At 34.0% G+C, this 27,350-nt stretch overlaps 1 protein-coding gene across 2 annotated transcripts; it reads right to left on the bottom strand.

Moving 5' to 3' along the window:
* LOC126827066 (serine/threonine-protein kinase A-Raf) lies at window positions 1-26,827 on the bottom strand. Of its 2 annotated transcripts, XM_050556244.2 has the most exons (17): window positions 26,711-26,827; window positions 23,013-23,114; window positions 19,862-20,131; window positions 18,252-18,355; window positions 17,672-17,798; window positions 16,142-16,332; window positions 15,432-15,597; window positions 14,812-14,851; window positions 14,279-14,362; window positions 13,269-13,414; window positions 12,869-13,065; window positions 12,423-12,599; window positions 10,800-10,846; window positions 10,334-10,464; window positions 6,749-6,880; window positions 6,118-6,252; window positions 1-3,858 (listed from the first exon to the last, which is right to left on the bottom strand). In XM_050556244.2, exons 1-17 carry the CDS (start codon window positions 26,810-26,812, stop codon window positions 3,676-3,678), a joined length of 2,334 nt encoding a protein of 777 aa, XP_050412201.1. In that variant the 5' UTR covers window positions 26,813-26,827; the 3' UTR covers window positions 1-3,675. The 2 variants fall into 2 exon arrangements, with proteins under 2 accessions (XP_050412201.1, XP_050412202.1); XM_050556245.2 differs by lacking the exon at window positions 14,279-14,362.
* Window positions 26,828-27,350: the final 523 nt, after the last annotated feature.

Genomic DNA, 27,350 nt, shown 5'->3' with positions numbered 1-27,350 from the left:
AGCATCGCTAACGCTGCAATATACGTCCACATTCCAGTTTTGATTGATATGGTACTTTTTAAAATGAAGAGAATGAAATATGAAATGGCTGTAATATGATCAGAGGCCAAGAAGGCTAGGCGTCGGGTTTGTTTTGCCAAATTTACAGACAAAATACTAACAATAAAGTGGGCGTGACACTGCCCTACGAGGTCGGGGCAAGCATCAAAATAAATAGTTGCTGTCTTTATGGTTTAAGGAATAAATATGCAAAATTCCAAGATGATCCATTCAGAATTGCAGCCTGTAGACCACAAATACAAAAACTGGGCGTGGCTCTGCCCATGGGGGTTGGATATGGAAACAATATAAATAGGTACCATCCTGTTATTGAAATGACAACATCAATAGTTGCCGTCCTTAATGTATAAGGAATAAGTATACCAAGTTCCAAGATAATCCATTCAGAATTGTGGCCTTTGGGCGTTAAAGCCAAAAATTGGGCGTTGCTCTGCCCCTGGGCGTCGGGGCATTCACCAAAATCAATAGTTGATGCCCTTAGGCTATAAGGAATACATATGCCAAATACCAAGTTGATCCATTCAGAATTCCGGCCTGTAAACGATAAACATAAAAATTGGGCGTGGCTCTGCCCCTGGGGGTTGTGACATGCAAGTGTCGTCCTTAGGCTATAAGGAAACATATCCCAAGTTCAAAGACAATCCATTAAGAATCGTGGCCTGTAGGCAACTCACAGAGACACAAAGAACAAAATGGGTGTGGCTCTGCCCCTGGGGGTTGGGCAATCACCAAAAAAATAGAGGTCATCCTTAGGGTATAACGTATAGGTATAAAAAAGTTTTTCGAGATCATCGATTAAGCATTGAAGGATGTAAGTGACATACAGACACACAAAAAGAAAATGGGTGTGGCTCTGTCCCTGGGGGCTGGGCATTCACCACAAACAATAGGGATGTTCCTTAGGATAGAAGGAGTAAGTATGCAAAGTTTCAATGTGATACGTTAAGAAATGCGGTCTGTAGACGACAAACAAACAAATACTAGAAATGGGCGTGGCTCTGCCCCTGGGGGTCGGGCATGCACCAAAAACAATAGGGATCTTCCTTGGGGTATAAGGAATAAGTATACCAAGTTTGAAGAAAATCCAGTAAGAATTGCGCCCTGTAGGCGACACAAAGACACACGAAAAGAAAATGGGCGTGGCTCTGCCCCTGGGGGTTGGGCATGCACCCCAAACGATAGGGATGTTCCTTAGGGTACAAAGAATGTGTATGCAAAGTTTCAAGATTATTAGTTAAGAAATGTGGCCTGTAGACGACAAACAAACAAATACTAGAAATGGGCGTGGCTCTGCCCCGGGGGGTCGGGCATGCACCAAAAACAATAGGGATCTTCCTTGGGGTATAAGGAATAAGTATACCAAGTTTGAAGAAAATCCATGAAGAATTGCGCCCTGTAGGCGAACCACAGACACACACACACACATACATACATACACACACACACACACACACACAGACAGGGGCGACGGCATAATACGTTCACATTATGAATGTGGACGTATAAAAAGTGTGGCAGTTTGGTCTGATTTTCACAAAATTCAAACTAAATTGGCATTATGATGTAACACTGACATATTAGAACATTTTTTAAATTGGATAAAAATTCCGACCCCTTGATGATCTACAAGCAGAAAATGCAATTTTACGTACAATCAGGGGCCATAATAATCCAGAAAGTTAAGGTCAGATGTGCACGAATATTGAAAGGAAGCTTCATTAAATCAGATTAAAATTGTAACCCCTGGAGTGTCCACAAACAAAATGCGAATGGACATACAGGCACACGGATGGACAGGGGCAACGATAACATGAAAATGTGGGCGTATATAAATAAAGAAAATTAAAAATGAACGTATAGAAAATTTCATTCAAATTACTATTCTGTGCAAAGTTATGACTGAAGATTTAGCGTAGATCATTTATTATTGTAGTAACGAAACTTGACAACCAAGACTCTGTCTTAATTATCCATTTAATCCTTAAATTTTCAAATCATGCAGGTGTTCAAATCCATTTAAATCTCAGCCATCTGATGGTCCAGAGAGTTGATAATAGGCTTGGCATGTGAATAAATGTTTAAATAATAATACACAGAAGATTTGAAGCCAGAAAAAAAAACCCTGCAATAGGCAGATTTAGCTCTTACATACATGTAATGCATCTTTAATAGAAGTACAGAACTATATAATTTATATTTGGCACTTTATTAAATTTAATCAGGATATGCATTAAGAAGCATCAAAGCGTGTTTTGATGGAAACTGTGGTTCTAGTTGAAAACATAACACACATGTAATGAAATCTGTGAATAAGCAATACATTTTAATGCTGTATAAATTATATGTGGAAATGATGACATTAATTAACCCTCATGTGATGTTCAAAGAATTTGAAAAACAATATATTTTAAGACTAGGATTCTTTTTTTTTCCGTAGAACTGAAAATTGCCTACGAAATATTAAATGAACCTGCAACTGTTAAATTCTTTTGGACTCTAGATTTAGCTCATCTTCTCTTAAAGAGAAATAATGAAAAGCTAAATTAGAAACACTACCATAATCTAGTTTCTATGATTCAGATAAGTCTTCAGAAGTATGCAAAAAATATAAACAAGCAAATGCCCTTATAGAACAACAAACAGATTTGAAATTACAAATCTTCAACAAATCCAATTGCATTAAAAATTACAATATTCCATATTGCTGACACAACAATCGCACATCAAATGATGACTTGAACACACATATATATATATATAGGTATATATAATGTGACCACACACTTACACACTTAGCACTTGTTAAATAGATTACATTAAAAATGAAGCCTTGTTGGATGAATGTAGTAGTGCACACACATAATTAAACTTTTACAGCACAAAGACTGAGCTTTTGAGAGAGGCATGATCCATAACTGACTAAAACGATTCACCCATCAAAAAAATGAAATCAAAAGAAAAATACTCATTTTTAATATCAGACACATACAATTATCACTTTAAATATATTTAAATGACCAGTGTTCAGACTTCAAAGATCAATGGTTCAAACCAGAGTTTGCAGAGAGAACATCTGCTACATATGCTTTGACTATATATCAGCACTATCTTTTCTTCCCTCCTAACATCACAGCAGATCCAGGAATGAGGCTAACAGTAAAATGAGAAAGACACAGTAGATTACCATGGCAACATGGCCACAAACCCTATCAGAATGTCAATGAGTTAATATAATGATACACGTAGTTGATTCATTCTGCGACTACACAGATAACATGGCCACCAAACATTCAATCACATATTTGACTTGTGATTTGAATGTCTTCATCAACTGTTTTAACATCCAGGGATTGATTTCACTGTCTACATGAATAACTTGACGTAGATAGATCGAGACATCAGTAAATAGTGATTTAACATTCATTATGTGTTGATGCAAAACAAAATCCTGTAAGATTCATTTTTCCCCTGTATTGATACAAACTTTTTCGGGTCTTCTACTTTCATTTTTTTTCCTGATGTTGAGTAGTTGAAATGTTGGTTTATATTGTAACACTGGTGTTATCAATCCCTATTGTAAGACAGTCTACAGTTGGATTGTTGGATGTCAAACCATCAATAATCACCTCCTTGTATAAAGTTAAACTGTGCAAAAGGAGTGTTTATAGGAGTCTTAGGAGAAGGACACATGTAGCGAAAATCGAGATCAAAGGAATCTGTTCTGTGAATCGCAGGTTCTGATTTGCTGCGTTTTATCTTTGGTATTGAATTGTACAATGACTCGAGACTGGCCAGCAGCTGAAAATTCAAAAACATTATAAAATACAATAACAAGAATCGGCAGGTTAACAAGAATTTTTTGTCCATTCAAACTACAATAGTGTGAAAAATGAATTTCTAAAAAGTCCAAAAATTGTTTAATTCTGTTCAGTATTGACAAAGATATGATGATTTGAAACTTTTGCAACCTTCGGTATCCTCCATCAATGATATGAATAAGACAACACTTTACCCTCCAGAAGGTGGAATGGACAAAATACAACTAGTGATGGTCCGATATGGCACCTATCGGTTTTACCGATATCAGAAATTGACAGCGATATATTTGCCAATACAGATACAATTAACCGATAGTGGTGGATATAAAACTATTACACATTGTAATGTCTCCAATGGCATGATAATCTATGTAGATATTTGTCATTGTTAATCGGGAAACACATGGTACTATTCTACCTCCAGAATCAAACACGGACACAATGTTTTTCAAGTAATAATTGGGTCATGCTATCCTACACAATCAAAAGCACACGCCATCTGTTATGCACTTACTTATTTGCTGTATCATTAATAAAGTAAGTCGAGATTATCATAATTTAAGTGTTGATTACGATATAATTCCTAAAGTGATCAGCACCTGTATGTCTATAATGTTAGAATGGTTCAGGCGGTAATGAATGAAACATCAAAGTGATAGCTTCCTGACCTGTCTGTCAACAGTGGCAATCATGGGAACTTATTTGTTGGTAATATTATTACTTAATAAAGTATGATTTAACACATGACACAATTATATGGAATACAAGTTACTTGAAGAGTTTATTTCAGCGACGTTTTGACGAGGGTTCTCCCATCTTTATCTTTGCTTGATAAAGACGGGAGAACCCTCGTCGGAAAAGTTGCGGAAATAAACACTTTAAGTAACTTGTATTCCATATAATTGTGTCATGTGTTATTCTCATCCAGTTACTAAATGTCACTTAAAAAATTTAAAGTATGATTTATATTATGAGTAATTATCTAGAAGCCTGAATGTCTAGACAGTAATTACGCGACTTCTAGGGTTATTCCCCCCCCCCCACTTTCATCCTTCATTCCAATCACGCGTAAACCATGTGATATTTACCGCACCTTTTCCAAAAGTTCTACTCAATATGATAGTATGCAGGCAATACCAGCAGTGAACTAGATAAAACGAAGGGAAAAAATGTCGCAAAGTAGTAAGATTTGGAAATATTTCACGATAAGTGTTACAAAATGACATGTTACGCCCCCTTGCCATCTTGACATGTGAAAGTAATTTGAATATCAAATCCACCTGCCGACCCCTGTAGATCTTGGTCGCATTATGTAACTTATGTAACTTTAACTTGTCGATGGCATGTCTTATCTTACTTCTTTGTCTGATAAACTATACTGAACTTTAACTGATATGAAACATGATACATTATAGCAGATGCCTAATGAGATTCCTTTGTGTGTGGAAAGGTTTATAAACCCAGATTAAGAAACAAATAGAAAGAGAGGTCCAGGCAGGACATGAGGGCAGGCGGAGGCTAGGCGACGTCTGGTAGTTAACTCCAGGCCAGGCAGGTTTGGAGTTAAGACCGGACAACGGCCAACTAATGTAATTTAGTCCTGGGTGTCTTTAACATTACGATGTTTGTACATAATATGTTAGAAGCAGAATAAAAGTATTAATAGAAGCTGAAACTAGTCTTGTCATCCGAACCTGATAAAAGAACCAATACTGTCACATAAGTGACAGAGATCAAAATCAAAGTAAGGCCAAATGTAAGACTTGCGATGCTTCATACCAGCACGTTATGCCTTGATGAGCCATTACTGGCATCTTCTTTAGTTTTTTTATCATGATAGACAAATAGGCTAACTATTGTGAAGACCATTGTATATTTCATAGTTAATAAATTTGTTATTACTCAGAAACAATTTAAATAAAAAATTCAATAGCCTAATTAGGTATTGTTCTAGTTTGGGACCTTGTAATATCAACACGCATTGAAAACTAATGAAAACAGATATTGGCAACTCCGGTACCGGCAAAAAGGCTGTGTATAGGCTGATACCGATTTCTCCCGATATGCCACTTATCGGCCAATTACCAATTATCGGACCATCACTAAATACAGCCGATTAAAGTGCAACTTTAGGTAAGGTATGGATGTTGGATACAGCCCTAAAAGGCCTACCAACTGTCCTTATATTTCCCATTTCTATGAGTAAACAAACTTTAAAGTAATAAATAAGAAAAATTACCTGTTGAAATAAAGGTCGATTATCTCGATCATACTGACAACTATCTAACATGTGACGTTTAAATGCTTTAGGAGTATCTGTACGAGCTCGACTTACATCTGGTCTTAAATAACCTTTACCCACCATAAACAATATCTAACAGAAATACAACAAATACATCATTTATTGGTAAATAGAATCTTAAAATGGATTATATATAATTTAAATCAGGATTACAAAACAAATATTTAAGACATAATCTGAAAATAATGTTGAAGCGGAATGGAGTAGAATGTCTTGTCCAAACAATGCATCAATCATTTTGGCACTGACAAGGTTTTTTCAGTGGTCATGTGTAACACTATGGAGGAGAATCTTGCTCAGATTGAGGTGTTAACACCTATCCTTCAACAAATTCTGTGCACGAAACAGTTTTATGTAATATCCACTTTCATCGGATAAATTTCAAAATATCTATGGTTCTAGTAAGGGCAAGTTAAAGCACACACAGGTGCACCAACTGATCGACTAAGCAGAGCTTTACTTGTTGCAAAAGAGATTATTGTTTTACTAATATAAGAGCGAAAATGGCAAACTACCTGCTACATCATGGTAACATCAAGGTAGAATAATAATAATTTAATAAACCTACCTGATCTTTATTACTAATATTACAATACGGTAATTCCCCTGTCATCAATTCATACTGTACAATACCAAATGCATACACATCAGATTGAAATGTATAGGGATTCTGTTCTTTCATTTGAATAACTTCCGGTGCCTGAAATAAACACCATTGAACAATTACATAATAAACATTACCATGGATAGATGAACAGATGACATACTATATGACTCTTTGCACAGCAATGGCACATATTACTCCCACCAGGAAGATTAAAAGAAATGTAATAATAGGCCATTTATCTATTTTGATTCATACCAAAGGGACCATTTTATGAATTTAAATTTCATATATTGGGATAGCTTAGCAGGTCTGCTTCTTCATATGAGTGTTTACGTAACAGTACCCAAGAGATAGTATAACAAGCCAACAGTGAGGCTGATGTCCCCCGCCGAAATCCCAAAATAAATAGGTGACACATCAAGCAATCAAACTATACACTAAGTTTCATCACTCTCTATCAGATAGAATCAAGATTATCTTGTCCCAAAGCATTGACCAATGAAATTGATTAGCTCTGCTTAGCTTCAGCTCGAAATGTTAATCATTGAACTCAGTCAAGACATTCACCTAATGAACATCTACATCAAGTCTAAACATTCTATCTCAATTAAAAGCAGAGTTGTTATGTTCCAAAGTCTTGACCAATCAAATTGCTTATCGCTCATTAGCCTAAGCAGAAAATTCTCACCATCAAAATTAGTCAAGGTAATGATATAATGAATCTATATTCGGAGTTCCATCGCTCTCACTTCATTATAACCAAAGTTATCGTGCCTCAAAGCATCAACCAATCAGATTGCTTATTTCTGCTTACCTCAAGCAGACAATGTTTATCATAGAACTCCATCAAGGCATTCACCTAATGAACGTCTACACCAAGTTTAAACATTCTACCTCAATTAGAAGGAGAGTTATTGTGTTCCAAAGTCTCGACCAATCAAATTGTTTATCGCTCTGCTTACCCTCAGCAGAAAATATTCATAATCCAGTCAATGTATTGATGTAATAAAGCTATACACCAAGTGTCCTCACCCTCACTTAATTAGAACTAAAGTTAGTGTGTCTCAAGTATATCAACCAATCAAATTGCTTATCTCTGCTTACCCTAAGTCGAAAATTCTCATCTTCGAACTCCATCAAGGCATTCATCTAATAGACACCTATACCAAGTGTGAACATTCTAGCTCAATTAGAATGAGAGTTATTGTGTTCCAAAGTCTTGACCAATCAAATTGCTTATCGCTCTGCTTACCCTGAGCAGAAAATGCTCATTATTGACATTACCAAACTTAGTCAAGGTATTGATGTAATGAAACTATACACCAAGTTTCATCACTCTGACTTAATTAGAACTAAAGTTATCCTTCCAAAAGCATCAACCAATCAAATTGCTTATCTCTGCTTACCCTAAGCAGAAAATGCTCATCTTCGAACTCCATCAAGGCATTCACCTAATAAACCCCTACACCAAGTTTGAAGATTCTAGGTCAATTAGAAGGAGAGTTATTGTGTTCCAAGGTCTCGACCAATCAAATTGCTTATGGCTCTGCTTACCCTGAGCAGAAAATGCTCATTATCGAACTTAGTCAAGGTATTGATGTGATTAAACTATACAAGTTTCATCACTCTCACTTAATTAGAACTAAAGTTATCGTGTCCCAAAGCATCAACCAAATGAAATTGCTTATCTCTGCTTACCCTAAGCAGAAAATGCTCATCTTCGAACTCCATCAAGGCATTGACCTAATAAACACCTACACCAAGTTTGAACATTGTAGCTCAATTAGAAAGAGAGTTATTGTGTCCCAAAAAGTGTGACGGACGGACGGACGGACCGACGGACGGACCGACAGACACACGGACGAACCCATTTTAATAGTCCCCTGCTTTCTTCGAAAGGCGGGGGACAATAAATAATGACCATTTGAGGTTTAGAAATGTGTGTTTGACCCTTTGAAGGTAATAGTATGTTATTTCCACCTTATAATAACTTTGAATGGACTGTTTATTCCCATTACTTTTAAAATTATACATGAATTATCAATTGGCATAAATCAGATGGAAAATAACAACTGTTATATCTCTACAAAATTTATTTTCTTGATTTAATTATTTACAATAATTTTCATTCAATCTATGAATCATGTCAAAAAGGGTTGTCTCATATTTGATCTTTTGTAGGTAATGGAGGCATTTACAAGATAATTTCATGCAGATTAGATTATAATTTTCGTTCTTTGAGGAGTCTGAAGGTGCTACAAACTGAAACATGAGCATTAACTATGGAAGTAATATACAAAAATTGTTTAATATCGACAGCCTTTTTTGTTTTACTAATTTAAGTAATGCATATAAATTTCACATAGATCAGTTGATGACTTGTCATTCACATTGTTCAACAAGTAAAACTTGGCCCATAACTTGAGAAATTGGAAATTTCTAAAATTGAATAGGCTTCTTCACTTCTCTAATTTGAATGATGCATATAAATTTCATACAGATCGGATGATACCTTTAATCATTTGAGCATAACAAGGTTCAACAAAGTTAAATAAGGGTGATAACTCTAGAAGAAAATTGCTGAAATTCAATAGGCTTCTTCGTTTCAATAATTCAAACGATGTATACAAATGTCATACAGATCTGATGATAAATTTTGTTGTTGGAGCGTTCACAAAGTATAAAAAGATTGAAACAAGGGGTCATAACTCCAGAAAAAATTAAGGAAATTGCCAAAATTCACTTATTTTAATGATGCATATAAATTTCATACAGATCAGATGATAACTTTCGTTATTCGAGCGATCACAAGGTTCAATAAAGGGCCATAACTCTAAGACGTAATTAGCTGAAATTCAATAGGCTTCTTCGTTTCACTAATTTAAACAATTCCTATAAATTTCATACAGATCAGAGTTCTACGAGCGAAACAAGGGCCAAAACTCTACACATAATTAATGGAAATTACTGAAATTTAATAGGCTTCTTCGTGTCACTAATTTAATTAACGCATATAAATTTCATACAGATTAGACTATAACTTTCGTCATTAGAGCATTCACAGGGTGCAACAAAGTGAAACAAGGGCCATAACTTTAGATGTAAATAATGGAAATTGCTGGAATTCAAAAGGCTTCTTCGGTTCACTAATCTAAATAATGCATATAAATATCATACAACTTTTGTTGTTAGATCGGTCACAGGGTTTGACAAAGTGAAACAAGGGCCATAACTCTAGACATAATTAACGGAAAGTGCTGAAATTCAATAGGCTTCTTCGTTTCACTAAGTGTAAGTTGACATCATATTAAATAAGAAAAATTCCAATGTTTCTTTTGAGGTCTTAAAATTCAAAGTCTAGCTTCATAACAGCAATCACAGATTTTTGTAATTCTAGTACTTTTAAAGGGATTAAAACCTTTTAAAGGACTTACAATGACCCACTTTTAAGGCTTTTAAAAGACATGCTAAATATGTTCTAGCAGCCATTGGGTATTAATTACATGGAAGGTTTTTTGTATTGCATAAATTGCTTCTAAAACTTACCATCCATAATATGGAACCAGTTGGTTGTTGAAACTGATGAGATCCACTCCATCTTGTTTTCACGGTGGCCAGGCCGAAATCACCAATCTTTACAGTCATGTTATCTGATAAAACCTCTGTTAAAAATATATCTTAAACTTGGTTAAGGAAAATAGTTATAATCATTCTGTACAAAATACTATCAAAAATAGCAACATACATTGTATCATGCATGATAACTGAAGGAGGAACATGTCTGACTGACTGTAATTGTTATGACTATTTTTCATCAACAATCATTTTTGCTACTGTCAAAAATTGTCATTAACTTTATACCGTACTCAACTGATTTCAGAATTCCTATCTAAATTTTGAAAGTCCGATCTGTCTTGTTCAGAGGCAAGTGTTTTATGAGATAGAAAAAAGAATCAACCAAATTTCTTGGTCCTTTTATTCCTGGATGTTTGGAATATTTTGAAAAGGATACTGTTTGACTTTAAATCTCTGTGTATAATGTTTTTTGCATGAAGATAACTGAAAAATAAAAGGAATATATGTGTAACTTAACAAATTGAATTTTGACATGTCAGATTTTAAACTGATGTCCCTCGCCCCAATCCCCCCCCCAAAAAAAATATATGACACTCATTAATTACTTGTATACAGCTGTTGATCGCCATTTCCGCCAATTGCGATAAAAATATAATTTTGGCAATAAAATATTCAATCTGGCGAAATTTTTCGCGATTCCTGTATGGCGATTCTTTTTTAACCGCAGTGTATACTGGTTAAAGTCTATTGCGCTTAACTGAGTCAGTTATCGATCAGTTAGGTACCAATAATAGAGATATCTTTTGTCTCTTGATCAATCTCAGATTAGTGTTAATAAGTATTTACAGTAAGAGTAATAAACTAATTAAAAAACAAAAGATTTAATTATTTCTTTTCAAATACGAATCGGTGGCTTTTTTGATGGTTTCTATATATTCAAAATGGCGGACACTGTGAACAATACTTGTTCGATTTGTTTTAGATTGTTGGATTATGACTTCTGTTTGATCTTTTTCTTACTCCTTTGCCTGTATCGTTACTAATGACACCAGGTTTGTTGTTACAGTTTATAAATGCGTATATTCTTTTAATTGTCGAAAGTCAGTTATTATCAGATCATATGGCATGGGTCGTAAGTGAAAAATTGAACAGCCTACGTCAACGTCCGATAGAATAATGTCAATTTTTTAGTATGCCACCACCAAAATGCTCCAAGTCTTCAGATGATACTGCCATGATCAGCTCTTGCCCATCTGATAATATTACATCCTTGAATGTTGAAGCGATAACAACTTTCACAATAGGTCTGCATGTACCTCAAAAGTCCGTGGCAGAGAAAAATTTAGAAAAACATAAAATCTTAAGTGCATTTTGAAAAGGAAGATCTTTTACTTTAAGGGATGAATGGAAATTTTCAAATCCTTGTGATATCAGTAAGCGCTTGTTCACAATTCATGTAGCAACTGCAGACTGTGAAAGAGGGATTAGTTGACAAAATATTTAAAAAATAAACAAATACAGAAATTCATTAAAAATAAATACACTGTGTAATTTAATTTTACTAAGTATTGGAAAAGTGGTTACCCTAGATGTTGAAAAAGCATTCAAACAATGGGCGGAAAAATATATGGCTAATAAATTCAAATGAAAAATTGGCAGGAAAAAAAATGGAATCCAGAATGAGCACTGCTTGTATATTTATATTTTTCATAAAGCATCAACTTGTTTATCATCCTGATTAACAGGAGCAGTATTATTGAAGTTAGTCCAGGTGTTGATGCTACAAAACTTAAGACCAAGTTTCATTTTTATCAAAACCCATCCCCAAGATCGATTTTAGGCTAAGTGTCTGGCTGATCAAGTTAACTAAATCACACACGTCAATAAAACATTGTTTAACAAGCCTATGCATACATACATACCTTGTAATACTTAGGAAACCAAATTTATAGGTAAGGAGATTCATAATTGTTAATAGTCTGAATTGAATAGTCAACTAACTCTTGATTTCTATAACCTGGAATATGATCTAACATTTTAACATTTAAATGCTACTCACTCCATGCCCTGTGCTGATTGTTTGGCTATCATTATGATCTGGTCCATTCGAAACTTGGTATCCTTTACGTGTAAATGCTGATATAAACTAAGACCATCGCACCACTGAGTCACGATCTCCAGGTGAGGTTTAGATACACAGCCCATAAATAACAAAATATTTACATGTCTAGTTTTTCTGGAAGAGACAAATAAATTGTGATTAAAATATATTTTAAATTTATGACATGCCTATAGATAGGTTGCTAGGCATCAAAACATGTCCATAAGATAAGTCATGCAAGCAGTCCACAAAGATTGTCACACCTTCACGTAAAATAAAATAAACAAAATTATGGTGCGTCTATGACATAATCGATGGCAAAAACTTTCTACGTAATTATAAGAAATTGTTGGTAATCAATAGGCCTCATAGAAATGGAGACAATAGTTTTACTAAGTACAAACCTGAGAACTGCCACTTCATTTTTAAATGCCTGCATCTGTGCGGGTGTAGGATCTATGACATTCAATATTTTTACAGCAACAGGTCCATGCCAATGTCCCTTAAATACTGTTCCAAACGACCCTGACCCTATCCTTTCTCCCAAATCTATTTCTTCGTTCGAGATCTCCCAATCATCATTTGAATCTCTACGAGCACGCTGGAAAAATCACAAAAATAATCTAATTTCTGATTACTTTGGAAAAGAAATGGATTTATATGTAGAAACTAGGATTGAAAACGTCCAACGGTTCCTCGTGGTCCACACCAAGATTATAACAGAGAACATATCATTCCTGTATGCAGAAATAAAAAATTATTGAGTTTTTTGATATATAAATAATTATGTGATCTGAATCTTACTCTTTTTCCTGGTTCTGTTTCTACTGACTTAGCTCGGGGTCGGACATGTTTTGCTGTACTGGTTGGTGAATTCTGTGCAGACTTTGTTGGACTACCTCCCGGACTTGCAAAATTGAGGGGTAACTTCAATGTATTAGAGCCAGAAGCTAAAAATAAACAAAAATATAATTTATTTCATAAAATCTACTATATTTACTTACAGTATTAACATCTGCCTATATATATATATATTTACAAAGAGAAGTACTTGAACTTGCATTATTGAAATTATAAATCTAGAGAAAGTCATGCTATTTTCCTATCTTAAATATTCATTTGGATGTATTTAGTTATAGCTTTATGTATGTAATTTTATTTTTTGAAGTTCTTATCTCTCTCTCCATATTTCTATAACTATTTTAACATCAGTTTTTCATTAAAATTAACACAAAAGCTAGCAAACTACCATGCCTATTAAAAGTCAAAACCAAAAACACATTTTATAGCCATAATTCAGTATCAATCGGGTTATCTAACTGTTCTTTAGACCAAGTTTAACCAGAACTAGAAACTAAATCCAGACAAAGTTGCATATCAATAGTCTTATGATAATGGCGATGAATTTAAATAATCTTCAGAATGTTTTAAGATTCATTATACACACATGTCGTACACAAAATAAAAAATAGTTTAACCCATGTTTACAGTGATATATCACTCTCTTGATCATAATAAATTCACATTTTCTTTTCATTTATAGAACAGAAATTTCAAAGAAGTAAATTTCTTTATACAGCATACATAAAATTAGTTTTTTTGCAATCTATGGTAAACACATATTATGTTCAATTCATACTTGTTAGCTTCACATCAAAAAGTTCTAATTAACAATGGACAATAAATCCCACAGTACCCACATGCAATTTAAACTCAATGTGTATGAAATAAGCATTCACTGCATTATGTTATCATTATTGGTAAAAAGGGAAATCACATGAGCCAAGGGCAAATAACTCTATCACCCACAGTACCTTTAGGTGATTGAGGTTTAGAGGCACTACTATCACTAGCATGTCTCTTATCTTTATAAAGATAGCGATAATGAGGTGGTAGATCTGAAATAAGTGGCAATTCATAAATATTCATTTAAAAAATAATGTCTTTTGTGATGTAAGAATTCTTAATATTTAATCACTAATGAAAGACTTTTGAAAAAACATTTAAATATTTCCATTTAAGTTCAGACTTAATGTTAATTCAAAAATATTACTGTTTTGTGAAATTAGAATTCATAGTAATCAATCATTAGTCGTAGGCCTTTTGATACCATATAAATATTTTTTCTTGTAAGTTAAATATTATTGTTCAAAAAGACATTGTTAATGTGTGTGTGTTTTGTTATTACTATTAGTTATCAAATAATTGTCTAATAATAATCTATATAAAGTGATGTTAATATTCAAATATAGATTTTTAGTTGAATTTGTTTTTCTTATTCAACACATACCAACATTTTCAGAGCCTGTAACAAAAACCAATACTTAATAAAAAAATATCAACTTACTGTCCTTGCCTTGCAGATGTCGGAATCTTCTTGTGAACTCCTATAAAAATATAAAATGGATTGCTATAAAAACATACGTCCAATATTTATCTTTGGTTGTTGAGACATACTTCTGTCAGGACCTATAACAAAGATCTATAAAGAAAGGTCTATAAGTTTGTAGTAAAGACAAGTAAAGTGAAATTTTGACTGTAAAAAAACAAAACGAAATAGGATCCATGTTTTAATCAGATTGGTTTTCGGCAGAATAAGTCTTATAGAAAACATGCACTTGACATTAAAGATGTTTAGAGTTTGACATTGTTTGTTAGTAAGGATGTAACCGTTCAAAAATTATTGAACCGGTTAACTGGTCGTTGAATCATTCACAGCAATTCATTATTCAGGGCATCGTTAATGATATACATCATGAGTAAATCTCCAACTAAGTAACAAATGAATATCAATATCAAAGTTTTTTGTTCAATACATCTTTGACTCATTCTTACAATCTAATTTTTAGTTTGTCTAGGCTTTATTTCATAATTGGCATTTAAGAAAGGCAAATAGGTAAGTAATTTTAAAACTTATTCTCGATTTTAATCCTAGGAAAATTCCATGAAAACCTGAAGAATATAAACCTGTTGTGACATTTGACCATTTTCCACCATATTATGACAAACATTGGGAGCTGATGTGGATCTCTCTCGCTGACCTAGTTGTGGTGCCGGAGTACGACTGCGGTGTCTGTTTCTAGGAGACGTAGTTGAAGCTGCTTTACCAGCAGGCGAATTTTCTGTTAATATCCTGTGGATAAAACAGTTGATATTAGAATAGAATTAAATTATATTCAGAAAGTATTCATCTCATTCAAAAACCAACAAACCAATGTATTTTGTTTTTTCTTTCAAGTCTTATTTTGTTTAATGAAATCAAATGGTGTTTAACTTGGACTTGTTTTTTTGCATGTCCAAGCTAATAAAGACGGGGACCAATACAACCTGTTATGAGTGTAATTTTGTCAGCAGATATTTAACATAATGTCAATGGTTTTTAAACGAATGGACAATTTAGTTTTTTGGGATATCAGTGACAAGGAGCAGCCAAACTGGAAAATCCTAAGAATTTTCTCGACCAACACTAGGATCAAACCTACTTAGTGAGTGAGTCAGCACCATACTCATCGACCCATTGTGACTCTCCTAATGTTGCTACATAACTTACACACTACAATTTTTTCAAAAGAATTATGGAAGAAACTTGAAAGCTTAATCTCAGTAAACCGAACACATTTTTACAATAGAACTGATCATCATGAATATTGAGAAGAATTACGTGACAGCTGACTTACTGTTTCATTTGTTCTCTAGAATTATATCTTTGTTGTCGAAAAAACACTTCCAGATCTCCTTGACAGTTACGTGGTATTTTCTCTTCACACCGCTGATGGAATTTGAGGCCACAAGTCTGGCATCGAATTCCTTGAAACAATAAACTTCGGCACATATCACAGAAAGTTAATGCGAAAAATGTCTTTCGACCCTGCAACACAATGTTAACAAAATTATACAACATAATTCTATGTTTAGTCTACTCAGAATAACAGTTCCAAGCCCGTCTGAACATTTGCTGGGACAAAAATGCCCAACAAACTGGTTCAGCAATTTTCATTGCAACGATCAGTTAACAATGTAACTTGGGCAAGTATATAGACATGGTTAATTATGCACTTTTATGTAGCATGGGGTGTAGCATCTACACCAAGTCTGAACAGTCTAGCTCAAAGCATTGACACATCAAATTGTGTTATCAGCTGCTAAGTGTGAATAGAAAAAGCCCATCCTTGAACTCGGTCAAGACATTCACATACATAATGAAATGGGGTTTAACATCCTTCTGATACATAATGAACACATACACAAGTTTGAATAACTCAATTAAAAGTAAAGTTATTATTATTATTATGCTCCAAAAAGTGTGACAATTAACATGCCAAAAACTACTGTTCCTCAAACCGCGATATTATACTTATTTAAGGACTGTATGCTAGTTCAGGCAGTCCAAGTAGTAGTGCTTTCAGATGGTTTTGAAAATGAGCTACAAAAAAACACTTTTTGTTCATGGTACTAGGACAGTGAATGTATACACGTACACCTTCCAGGTACTTTGTTTATTCACTAAATCATATCATACCCTGCTCCTTAAAGATGGGTTCCCAGAAAAGTATTTATCGGGTGGTTATTTCCAATAAAAGTATGGCAATTTTGGTATATATGGAAAGTAGAGATATCCAATCTTACTAGAAAAATACTGGATTCCCCGAAAAACACTCATGGGGCGTATACAGGACAAAAATGTAAGGGTTCCCCTAATCGACAGCACAACGATTAGGAATTTCTGCATGTGTGATGTCAAAGGTCATACACGAACATTGAGCACTTGATGTACAAGTTGATAAACTTTATGAAGAGTTAGACGTATAACACTTTCTGAGATAAAAATGACCGAAAAGACGCGGGTAGTGGATAATCCGAGAATTTAATTAGGATTCGATATTTGTAATAAATAGTAAGCAATTAAAGACAACATCGTCTTATGTATGCAATGGATTCTCTTCTGACTTCCGAGAGAGGTAAGTCACGTGACCTTAACATGACCTGGTTTGATTGAATTTTTATAGCAGGGCATTCCTTGGCAATTACAATGTTTGAGAAGGATTTGAAGCATAATTATGACAAATTAATTAGTTTGAATATGTTTTTAGTCCATATATACCATTAAATCACCCAGTTTGTACACGGGGAATGTATCTTTAAGAATACAACATTTTGTCCAGCATTCACATATGTATGAAATTTAGGTGTATTTATATTTAACTTACACAATTATGTGCTAAAACTACAGCTCTAGACATAGATCTATTGAGTCCTTCTTCTCCCTCGATCAATTCAACAGATACCTCTTGGCCAGCTAGTTCAGCCATATCTGTATTCCATGTTAATGGTATTCTAGAAAAAAAATAGTCAATATTTCATAAAAACTTCTTCAGAATTTAACTTTAAAGGGATTAATTCATTTTTTTATAATTTGTGTTGCTGGATTAAAATGTCAAGGGGCACAAGAGCATCATGGATGAAATAACACCATCTCAAAAAATCTGATCTTCGGAGTACTTAATTGAATAACATGATATTGGCAATAAACAGGAGGACCCGGAGAAAACACATGAGGTTGGACATGCGACCATACTCTGTGTCAAGTACAACCGGGAAATCGGAACCATGTCAGTTGGCTCAATGACACACCGCGCACTCGCTAATCATTCGGACATGCACCCCCCACACCCCAATAAAGGAAAACCGACCAAATTTTGATAGTCTTACAATGTAAAAGTCCTTCAACTCTTCAACAGGGTTTACAAATTATTACCGGTGTGAAACATATCTAAGTACTATTCTTACCTGGTACCCTGTCGGAATACTTGACAATCTTTATATATTAATCCCCTACGTTTCATTGATTTAGCCAATCCATCTCTTAATGTTATACCGGGAGTTACTACAACCTAAAATAAAACAAAAAATAAATACACAAATATTTTCACATAAGCCCTATAAAATCTTAGCTTACTGGGTCAAATATATTGTGCTGAAACTTAAATCCAAATATCTGTTCTCGGTTACAATATCACAGATATTTGGATATTTTAGTGCTATCTGTAGCTTTTATCGTAACTATCTCAGTATCTGTGTTATTTGGAAAGGGGGGGGGGGGGGATGTTGGATGGCTGAATGGTTAGTACGTGCACGCTGTATCATAAAATCTGTCATTGAATCAACTGGCATGGTTTCGTTTTCCCGGTTGTACGTGACAAGGAGTAGGGTCGCCGTCCAACCTCGTGGGTTTTCTCTGGGTCCTCCGGTTTCCTCCCACAGCTAAAGACCCCTACGCGCAAGCGAATTATGGAAATAAAATTGGACCATATGTTAGTCCCGAAATGACCTAGTTTGTGTCGAGTGGACGTTAAACCCCATTTCTCTCTCTCTCTATTTGGAAACGACTACCATGACTGCTTTATAGTATGACGTTTAATAATATGCAGGCCACGAAATTTCACGTGAACGATACCAATCGACCGATTTCCTGGTTACGCAAATTGAAATATCGGTTACGTTAACAAATTTCGTTAACAGATTTATTCACATTTGATCCATTTTTATACAGGATAACTTGTGACACAGGTCTAAATTATTTGTGTTATAGCACAAACTCCATTCATTCATTCTTGTTATTTCATTTCTCCATTTTACCGGTACTTTGACAGATCACGTATTTTGACACCACGTAGGCTATTGACCAGTTGCAAGCAGGTTGATTTAAAAATGCCCCTCACCCCTAATTCTTTAAATGATTAGTTATGCCGAGAAATAATTGAAATCATACCTTTGGATTTTCAAACACAAAATGAGAAATGAGTTTGACTATTTAACAAAGAATTTACTACACGTTTTCCTTTCAGTTTTCACTATAGCCATGCTGTATTACCAATGACCCGTATGTATGTCGTCAACTTTGACCCCCTCCCCGGCATCGCTTGAGCGATAATGTAAATGATTTTACTGCCCTGTCTATTTTAATATTATTTCATGACATCAAACTATTCTGTTTCCTTTTGAGACTTTGTGTATAGAGTGCCAAAGTTTATAAATACTGTTTGTCAATCAGTCGCTACCTATGATTGAGGCTATCTCATGCTACGTGCTTGGATGAATGATTGCAAGTGACAAGTGTAATATGAAGTACCATGTAGTCTTCAGCGACCGCAATCATTTTTCTGGTTATGCCAAAATTTGAAATTTCGTGGCCTGAATATGTTCATATTCCAGCAAATCGGTCTAAAATAAAACATGAAGTTTTGCATCTTTCTACATAATAGGCAACAACTGTTTTATTACTTTCATATAATCGTAAGCAGCAAAGTGCTTAGACTAATATCAAATTAGAGCTGAAATCATTTGCACAAAGGTTCAACATATAACAATTTTACTAATTGAGAGACAGATATACTTACTGTTGTCACCATAGAGCTAGGTAAATGAGCTCGTATTGTACCACCAGGAGAACGGGAAGTGAGTTGAGGACTCTTCTGTCCTGTTGGTAAATTCTGTAGATTATTAGAACTTGTATTAGGAGTAAGTGGGGGGCCGGGAGAACGACATGGTTCTTCTGTCATAGGGAGTGGACTAGGAGGGGGAGAGGCTCGACCAATACTCATTTGTTCCAACAGCTTCTGTTCTCGTAACTGATATTCATGAATCTTATTTGCCAATTCTTCATATTCCTGAAAAAGAAATTACAAAAAATAAAAGCATATTTAAAGACGATACATGTAATTTTGGGCCAAAAATATTCAAATTAATGTATTCATCAAAAGTTTGTTTCAGTCAATTAAGATAGATTGCCAGGCAACAAAACATACGCCCACAACAGCTAAGTCATCTGACAGTCAATAAAGGTTGTCACATATTTTTTTCTTTTGTCAGTGTGTAAGGAGAACGTTTACAACACATAAAAATCTTATTACGAGTAATAACCCATTAAGTAATTATCACAAATCATTAGAATTTGTTTTGATTGTTTGTCTCATGACCTTGAACAATTTATATTAACTTTAGTCTGTAGAGCATTTTTCAAAGTGATCAAGGGCCATTACTTTGGCAGTTATTATCTAAAATTGTTGAAAATGACTAGGATCCTTCGTCTCATGACATTAAACACTGTGTATAAATTTAAAGTCAATCAGATATTAACTTTAGCCTCTAGAGCTTCTACAAGATTTTTCAAAGAGGTCAAGGGCCATAACTCTTGCAGTAATTATCTGAAATATTTGAAAATCAATAGGCTTCATCGTCTCATGATCTTAAACACTGTATAAATTTAATGTCAATCGGATATTAAGTTTATCCTCTAGAGCGTCCTCTAGCTTTTTCAAAGTGATCAAGAGCCATAACTCTGGCAGTAATTAGCGGGAATTGTTGAAAATCAATAGACTTCTACGTCTCATGACCTTAAACAATGTGTATGAATTTCAAATCCATAAGATTTTTCAAAGTGATTGAGGGCCATAAATTTGGCAGTAATTATTGGAAATTGGTGAAAATCAAAAGTTTTCTTCATCTCACGACCTTAAAACACTGTTTATAAATTTAAAGTGAATCTGATATTAACTTTAGTATAGTAACAATATACAACCACATTTCAATGTGGGCGAATAAAAATGGGGTTTAACATCCTACTTTTCTACACCAACTAGACTAATAAAGATGGGCATACATTATGAGTGAAATTTTGTCCAAACAACGGCACTACAGCCTATTCAGATTGTTATTTCGAATTCAGACTATCAAGGTTTCTTTTACATGCATGCAAATTTTTACATGGGACTTTGGTTCTTCTTCCCATCTGAATAACTAGATATGTTGTCCCTAGCCAGGCCCTCCATCCTACACCACTGTCAAGGTGGAACCACGTCCCTATGAACTTTCTCAGCCAACACCTGGATCGAACTCACGGCCTCCAGGTTAAAAAGCCAATGCAAGAAAAACACCCTGTGCACCGAGATTATATTTTCATCGTCCTTGACTTGATTAAAGGAAAAATCCATTTGCAGCTTGTATTTGTATTTACCATAAATATTGAAGCCAAAGTAAAGATTCCTGGATTATCCTGTTCTAACTTCTTTTTCCGCAATTTAATTTAATTGCATAATAAAGTATGTATGATTGTGCATGATCTTAAAACTCTATATTCTGGCATGCTGGGACTCAAACACTTTGAATCTTTGAATGACTTAACGACTAGTATCAAAATCGAAAAATAAGTTACAATGTCAGTAAGTATGCAGATAAGAAGGTGTGTAGAAACCCCTGTTAAAATATATATCTGCTGACAATAGTACACATCTAATCATATTATGGCGATACTGGTTATATAAACTTAAAGTGCACAAAAATGAAGCTTTAGGAAAACTATCACCTGAAATCAAGACAAATGTTTTTTCAACGTCTGTTACTTTTTATTTCTACATTGGTAAAGAATGTCTACTTGTTTACAAATATAGAATGTAATTGGTCAGTTTGCCAACTGTACAAATATATATATGCTAACACACACACTATTTGTTTATTCTGATGTGATAAGTATGTAGCATAACAAAGGCATAGTGATAGAGTCATATAATGAGAAAAGAAAAGATAAAAGAAATTGTTCTTAGTAGAATTCATTCCTGGAATTGTGTACATACTTTTGTGAAAGCAGATATATACCATACATTCAATTCTCAAGTATTATCTAGTTCCTTCCTTAGCTTGATAATCACAGAAACATTTTCACATGATCGGGTCTAAATTTAATATCTAAAGATTTAAGAAACATAAATACTTTTGCAAATGAATCTTAATAAAATCCAAAAATTGTCAATTAGAATAAAGAGAGATTAACTTTAAAGTTTAAACGTCCACTCAACACGAACTTGGTCATTTCAGGACTTATGTATGGTTCAATTTTATTTTTTAAGAAGAGCAATAACTGGAGCCTTTGTATGTGGTTGTATGTTTAAAACAACATATTAAATTATTACAGCGAACATGTGGCTAATTCTTGTGTCACTGTCTCGATGTAACATCAACAAGTTATACTGGTTTATGGTCCACTCAATACAAACTAGGTTATTTCGACATTATGTGGTTCAATTTTATTTCATTTATTCACTTGCGCGTAGGGGCCTTCACCTGTGCGAGGAAACTGGAGCACACCGCGAAAACCCACGAAGTTGGACAGGTGATCCTACTCCTTGTCAATTACAAGTGGGGAATCGAAACCAGACATCGTGACTCATTGAAAGAAACTATGATCTAACATGCAAGCGTTAAAACAATTTGCTCAAAGATTTCAAGTCAAAAGTGAGTCAGACCAAGATTCTCTCTGGTTGAGCAAGGGGACATGATTATCAAGAATACATCTACTCCATCTAGTATAGGCTTAGTAAACATGACAGACAATATAAGGGAAGGTGCGATGTATTATAGTGTATGCACACTATTTAAAAACCACAAATGACAGATGTTTAAACACAGAAAATCAAGTCACAGTTATGGTAGCTAGTCACAAGTGAATGTATATTTGTTTGAGAATAAAAATAATGTTTTTAAAATCATAATTACCATTAGATAGATAGGTGGTGGATGCTGATGTTTACCAAATTCTGCATTCATTTCCTCCAATTTTAATCTTGTAACTTTAATAACTGTGCGTATATTTTCAATCTGCAAACAACAATAACCATTGTTAAACATACATTATGCAAGAGTTAAACTAAAAAGGCCTATTGCAGGACTTTCTTTAGGCCTGCAATGTTATCTAAATTATTAATTAGACATTAATTAACTTTTCCAGGCCACAATCAACTCTCGATGTCTGCGATATTTACGGGATTACCATCCGATCTGCTGCTCAAATTTCATTCATGATTAAATCAGGAAAAGGATAATCAAGACTATGTTTTTTATCGTACCGACTTTAGTAATGATGATCGAGACTAGGCCGGAAATTCAATCGCTAAATTCTCGGTTCAAAGTGGATCAATTTGACTGAAATTTACATTATCTAGTTTTTAACTACATGTATTATAGCGAGAACTGTCAGCTCTGTATCTAATCTCCCATAATGTATCTTTAAGTTAAAATGCTTAACATGTACACATATCCTTGCAGTATACTGTAGCTCGAAAAAAGTTTGTAATTCCCATACACATAACAGTAAGCACAGAATTAAAATAAATAAAATTAATTTATTTCCTTATTACTGTACTTCAACCAAAAAAGTTTTGAGTACTCCTGATTCTGAATATTCCAAACTACGACATCAATCAGCGGTCCTGTCACATGATTAGCTAACAAATAACATTGGATAATCCGAATGACCAGCCTTCAATTAGTGGGTGTTAACCGACAAGCAGTCACCAATCAATTATCTGTGAACATAAAACATGTGTCGGTCTTTGTTGATTACCTTGATAATTTTATAATCTCTTGGTATATCATTTGAGTTTCTCACGTCAAATACAACGACATATATATAAGTTGCCGAGATGAAGAACCACTATCATTATAATAATACTGTATTCATAATGTGTGATCGTCAAGCAGCAAATTATAGCAGATTTTTAAAAGTTCCACGACCTACACAGAAGGAATTAGCCGTTAAGTATTCAAGTGGCCGTACTACAGTATTCTACATTTTAAAGTGAAAAGATGAATTCAGAGTGGTTTAAAGGTGTGGACAAACACAATCTGTCAGTCAATTGGTCTGCCAATCGTAAGGCTTGAATGACATGTGCTATTTAGTCAACTTTAGATAATTATAATATTCAAAGTAAATTGTTATGTACATGTTATGTTATTGTGTCTTGTTATGCAATTGTTTAATATAATGTAATAAAATTTTGAATGTACAGAAAGCGTTATCATATTTTAAGTTCTGTGTATTCGACGGTGCATTATAATAACACTTCCGGTATTCGAAGATACAATAATAATTTCGGTATTCCGACTTGCTGTCTAATCCTGTACGATGGCGGAATTGACATATTATTACATATTAATTGCATATGGGTAATCAGCTTTTTATCAAGAAAACTGTTTCTAGATTATCACTTTCTAATTAGCTCTTTCCACCATTTCTTGTTCAATCATCTATTTCAAAAACAATAAAAGCATAAAGCAATTGCAGACACACTAGTCTAGCGATAATAATAAGGCACTAAAATTAAAGAACAAAACTTATTTTAGTTAATGCTACATACACATAAAAATAAAGTTTCACAGATGATATTACAAAGCATTTTACGCAACTTGGCTTCAAAACAATGTTTCATCCACCTTCACTTTTAGAATGGGTATAGAAGGTAAAATTTTGAATGGCATTCTACTACTGTAAATAAGACCTAAATGTACCTTTCCCACATTTATCCATAAAGGGACAAAAGTTACTAGGTTACTCAATCATGCCTCTCTGGGTTATATCATTACAACTAAAGCCACTAAATAAAATTAAACTTTTTGAATAGTGGTACATAATATGTAGTAGTAGTAGTACACAGTTTAAATAAACTTACAAATTCAAAGAAAGATTTTAAGCTCATATATATATATGTTACTGATTGTCTAGCAAATATCTCTATAGATTTAATTTTGGGCTAATAATGTCCACCAATTTTGATCTTGTGTGATATTATTCTTGTAATCAAACCGAATGCTGAAATTTAAATAAAAACTGAATGCCGAAATTCAAATGCATACCGGTAGTGACTTTAAGCCACACATTACACGTTCATCTTTTGCATGACCAGCACATACTCAAAATTAAGAAAATAAGAACTACTGTCAGACATAAACCAAACTAAATTTAAAAAATCAGAAATTTGACTGATCTGTAAAACATTTTGTAAACTTATTTGATAAATTTGAAGTAGGCCTACATATATGCATGAATACAACTCCTTTTTATTTTCAAATGCTATCACATCAGTCTCATATCAATTTGCAAACATTTGATTCAAAAGCCCTATCCACTTAAGCAATAATGCCACAGCAACTTGTTAAGAAATAGGAAAACTGTCTTTTATTGATAAAATTAATATTATGGTAGAAATGCTATCTCGGTTGCAAAAAAGGAATAAGCTAATTGTAGAAATGCTTTACTTAACACTTTGGTATGTGACATATTTTCTTTAAAATTGGTGTTCAAAACACATCACCTTTAAGGCTTTGGTAAATCAAACTGCTTGTACATTCGTACATACAATATAAGGTTGCATTTTGTAAGGATTTTGAAACAAGTGGGTTTGTACTATACATGTAAACAGCCCAAAAATAGAAATATGTTTGATTGCAATATACTGGCATGGTAGAGTAAAAATCAAAAATAAAATAAATAAATTATAAGCTTAGTGGTAAGCTCAGATGGACAGCGCTACACACTAAATTAGACTAAACAAAACTGACAAGACAAACCTGCGGAGAAGACAAACTACATAGACATTTGTCCTTGAAAGCGATAAGAGAATACTTGTCGAAACGTTGTGCTATATGTCTATAAACCAGTGATTGTTTTCCATATAAATTGTGTTGTGTTTTTTAATGTGCTCAATCGCTAAATTCCACTCAAGGATGACATTGATATTGCAAGAAATAAACAACAAACATCAAATTATCATTTTAATTTGATTGTACTGGATGTTCTTCTACACGTATATTATTGTTAAGAAAAAGGTTTATTATTATTATTGTTGTTAAGAAAACAGTTTACATTTAAAATCATTATTATAAAAAGGGACCTCAAGATCGGGATAAAATACAGTGGTATACAAGTTGAAGTAGAATGACACTATCAGGGCCAAAGAGGCTGGAGGGAGGAAATCACACAAATCTATGTTAAAGAAAGTATTATCATAAACAATAACAATGATTAATGGTTTCTTTGAGGTACTGAGTCATTTGCGTGTAAACAAAGGTGGCAGTGACCCCAAAAATGGTATCAGGATCAGGGAGTCTGTAAAACCCATTAAATCATCTATCACATATCATGCTATATAATTAATATATCAACATTCCTTAAACAATACATAATACACCAAGTGTGTCCAGCATGACATCGTTTGCATCATTATCAACCAGACGATTTTTTTTAGGGAAGATTCGGTGCAAATTACACGGTCTGTCTGACTTTTTTTTTTCTTTTTTTTTTTACAGAAGAATGAGTGACACTGACAGTATTTACAGGTACACTTTTGGTGATTGTGCATTCCGCTTTCGCATATCATTTGCTGTATGCAAATAAAGTAAAACCCTAAAAACCTCACCTCATCTTGAAGGCTTGTTGAGACAAACGGGTCTTCTTCACGATGGCCTATACTAAAATTTGCAATATCCCCGTTCATTGTGGGTCTATCGACTACCGCCATATTACCTACTTTGCGCAAGACGGTCACGTGACCATTGAATTATCACTTTTTCTCGCGTTATTTTAGTGAAGCAATCGCAACATCTTCGTATTTTTTAGAAATTGTTGTTGAGGATATTTATCTCGCTGTTGTGATTGAGGATGCGCAAAACCTGTCCACTATCCCGAATAATTTTCATCCAAGTTAGATTGGGTCGAAATATAAGAGAGAGAGAGAGAGAGGGGGGGGGGGGGGTAACACCGACTCGACACAACCTAGATCATTTTGGGACTAAGATATGGTTTAAGATAGTATAGATAGTACTTAATTGGTACTTGTTAATCGAGACTTAACCTAATCGATTCACCAGTTCAAATCCATTTAAATCTCAACCATCATGCCTACATCCAATGTGAATTAGGCATGAAATTTTTTTACAACCGTATATGAAGCCACAATAAACGAAATTCAACTGTTAAAATATTTAGGCCTAATTAATTCTCTTGGAAAAGAATTATCGGTCATTTTGATTATTTTTTTAAGCTGAAACGAAACATCA

Source organism: Patella vulgata, chromosome 7, assembly GCF_932274485.2.
Source record: "Patella vulgata chromosome 7, xgPatVulg1.2, whole genome shotgun sequence".
Classification (NCBI taxonomy): domain Eukaryota; kingdom Metazoa; phylum Mollusca; class Gastropoda; family Patellidae; genus Patella; species Patella vulgata.
The sequence above is the reverse complement of the archived record's forward strand: the minus strand, read 5'-3'. Positions and strand labels throughout refer to the sequence as shown.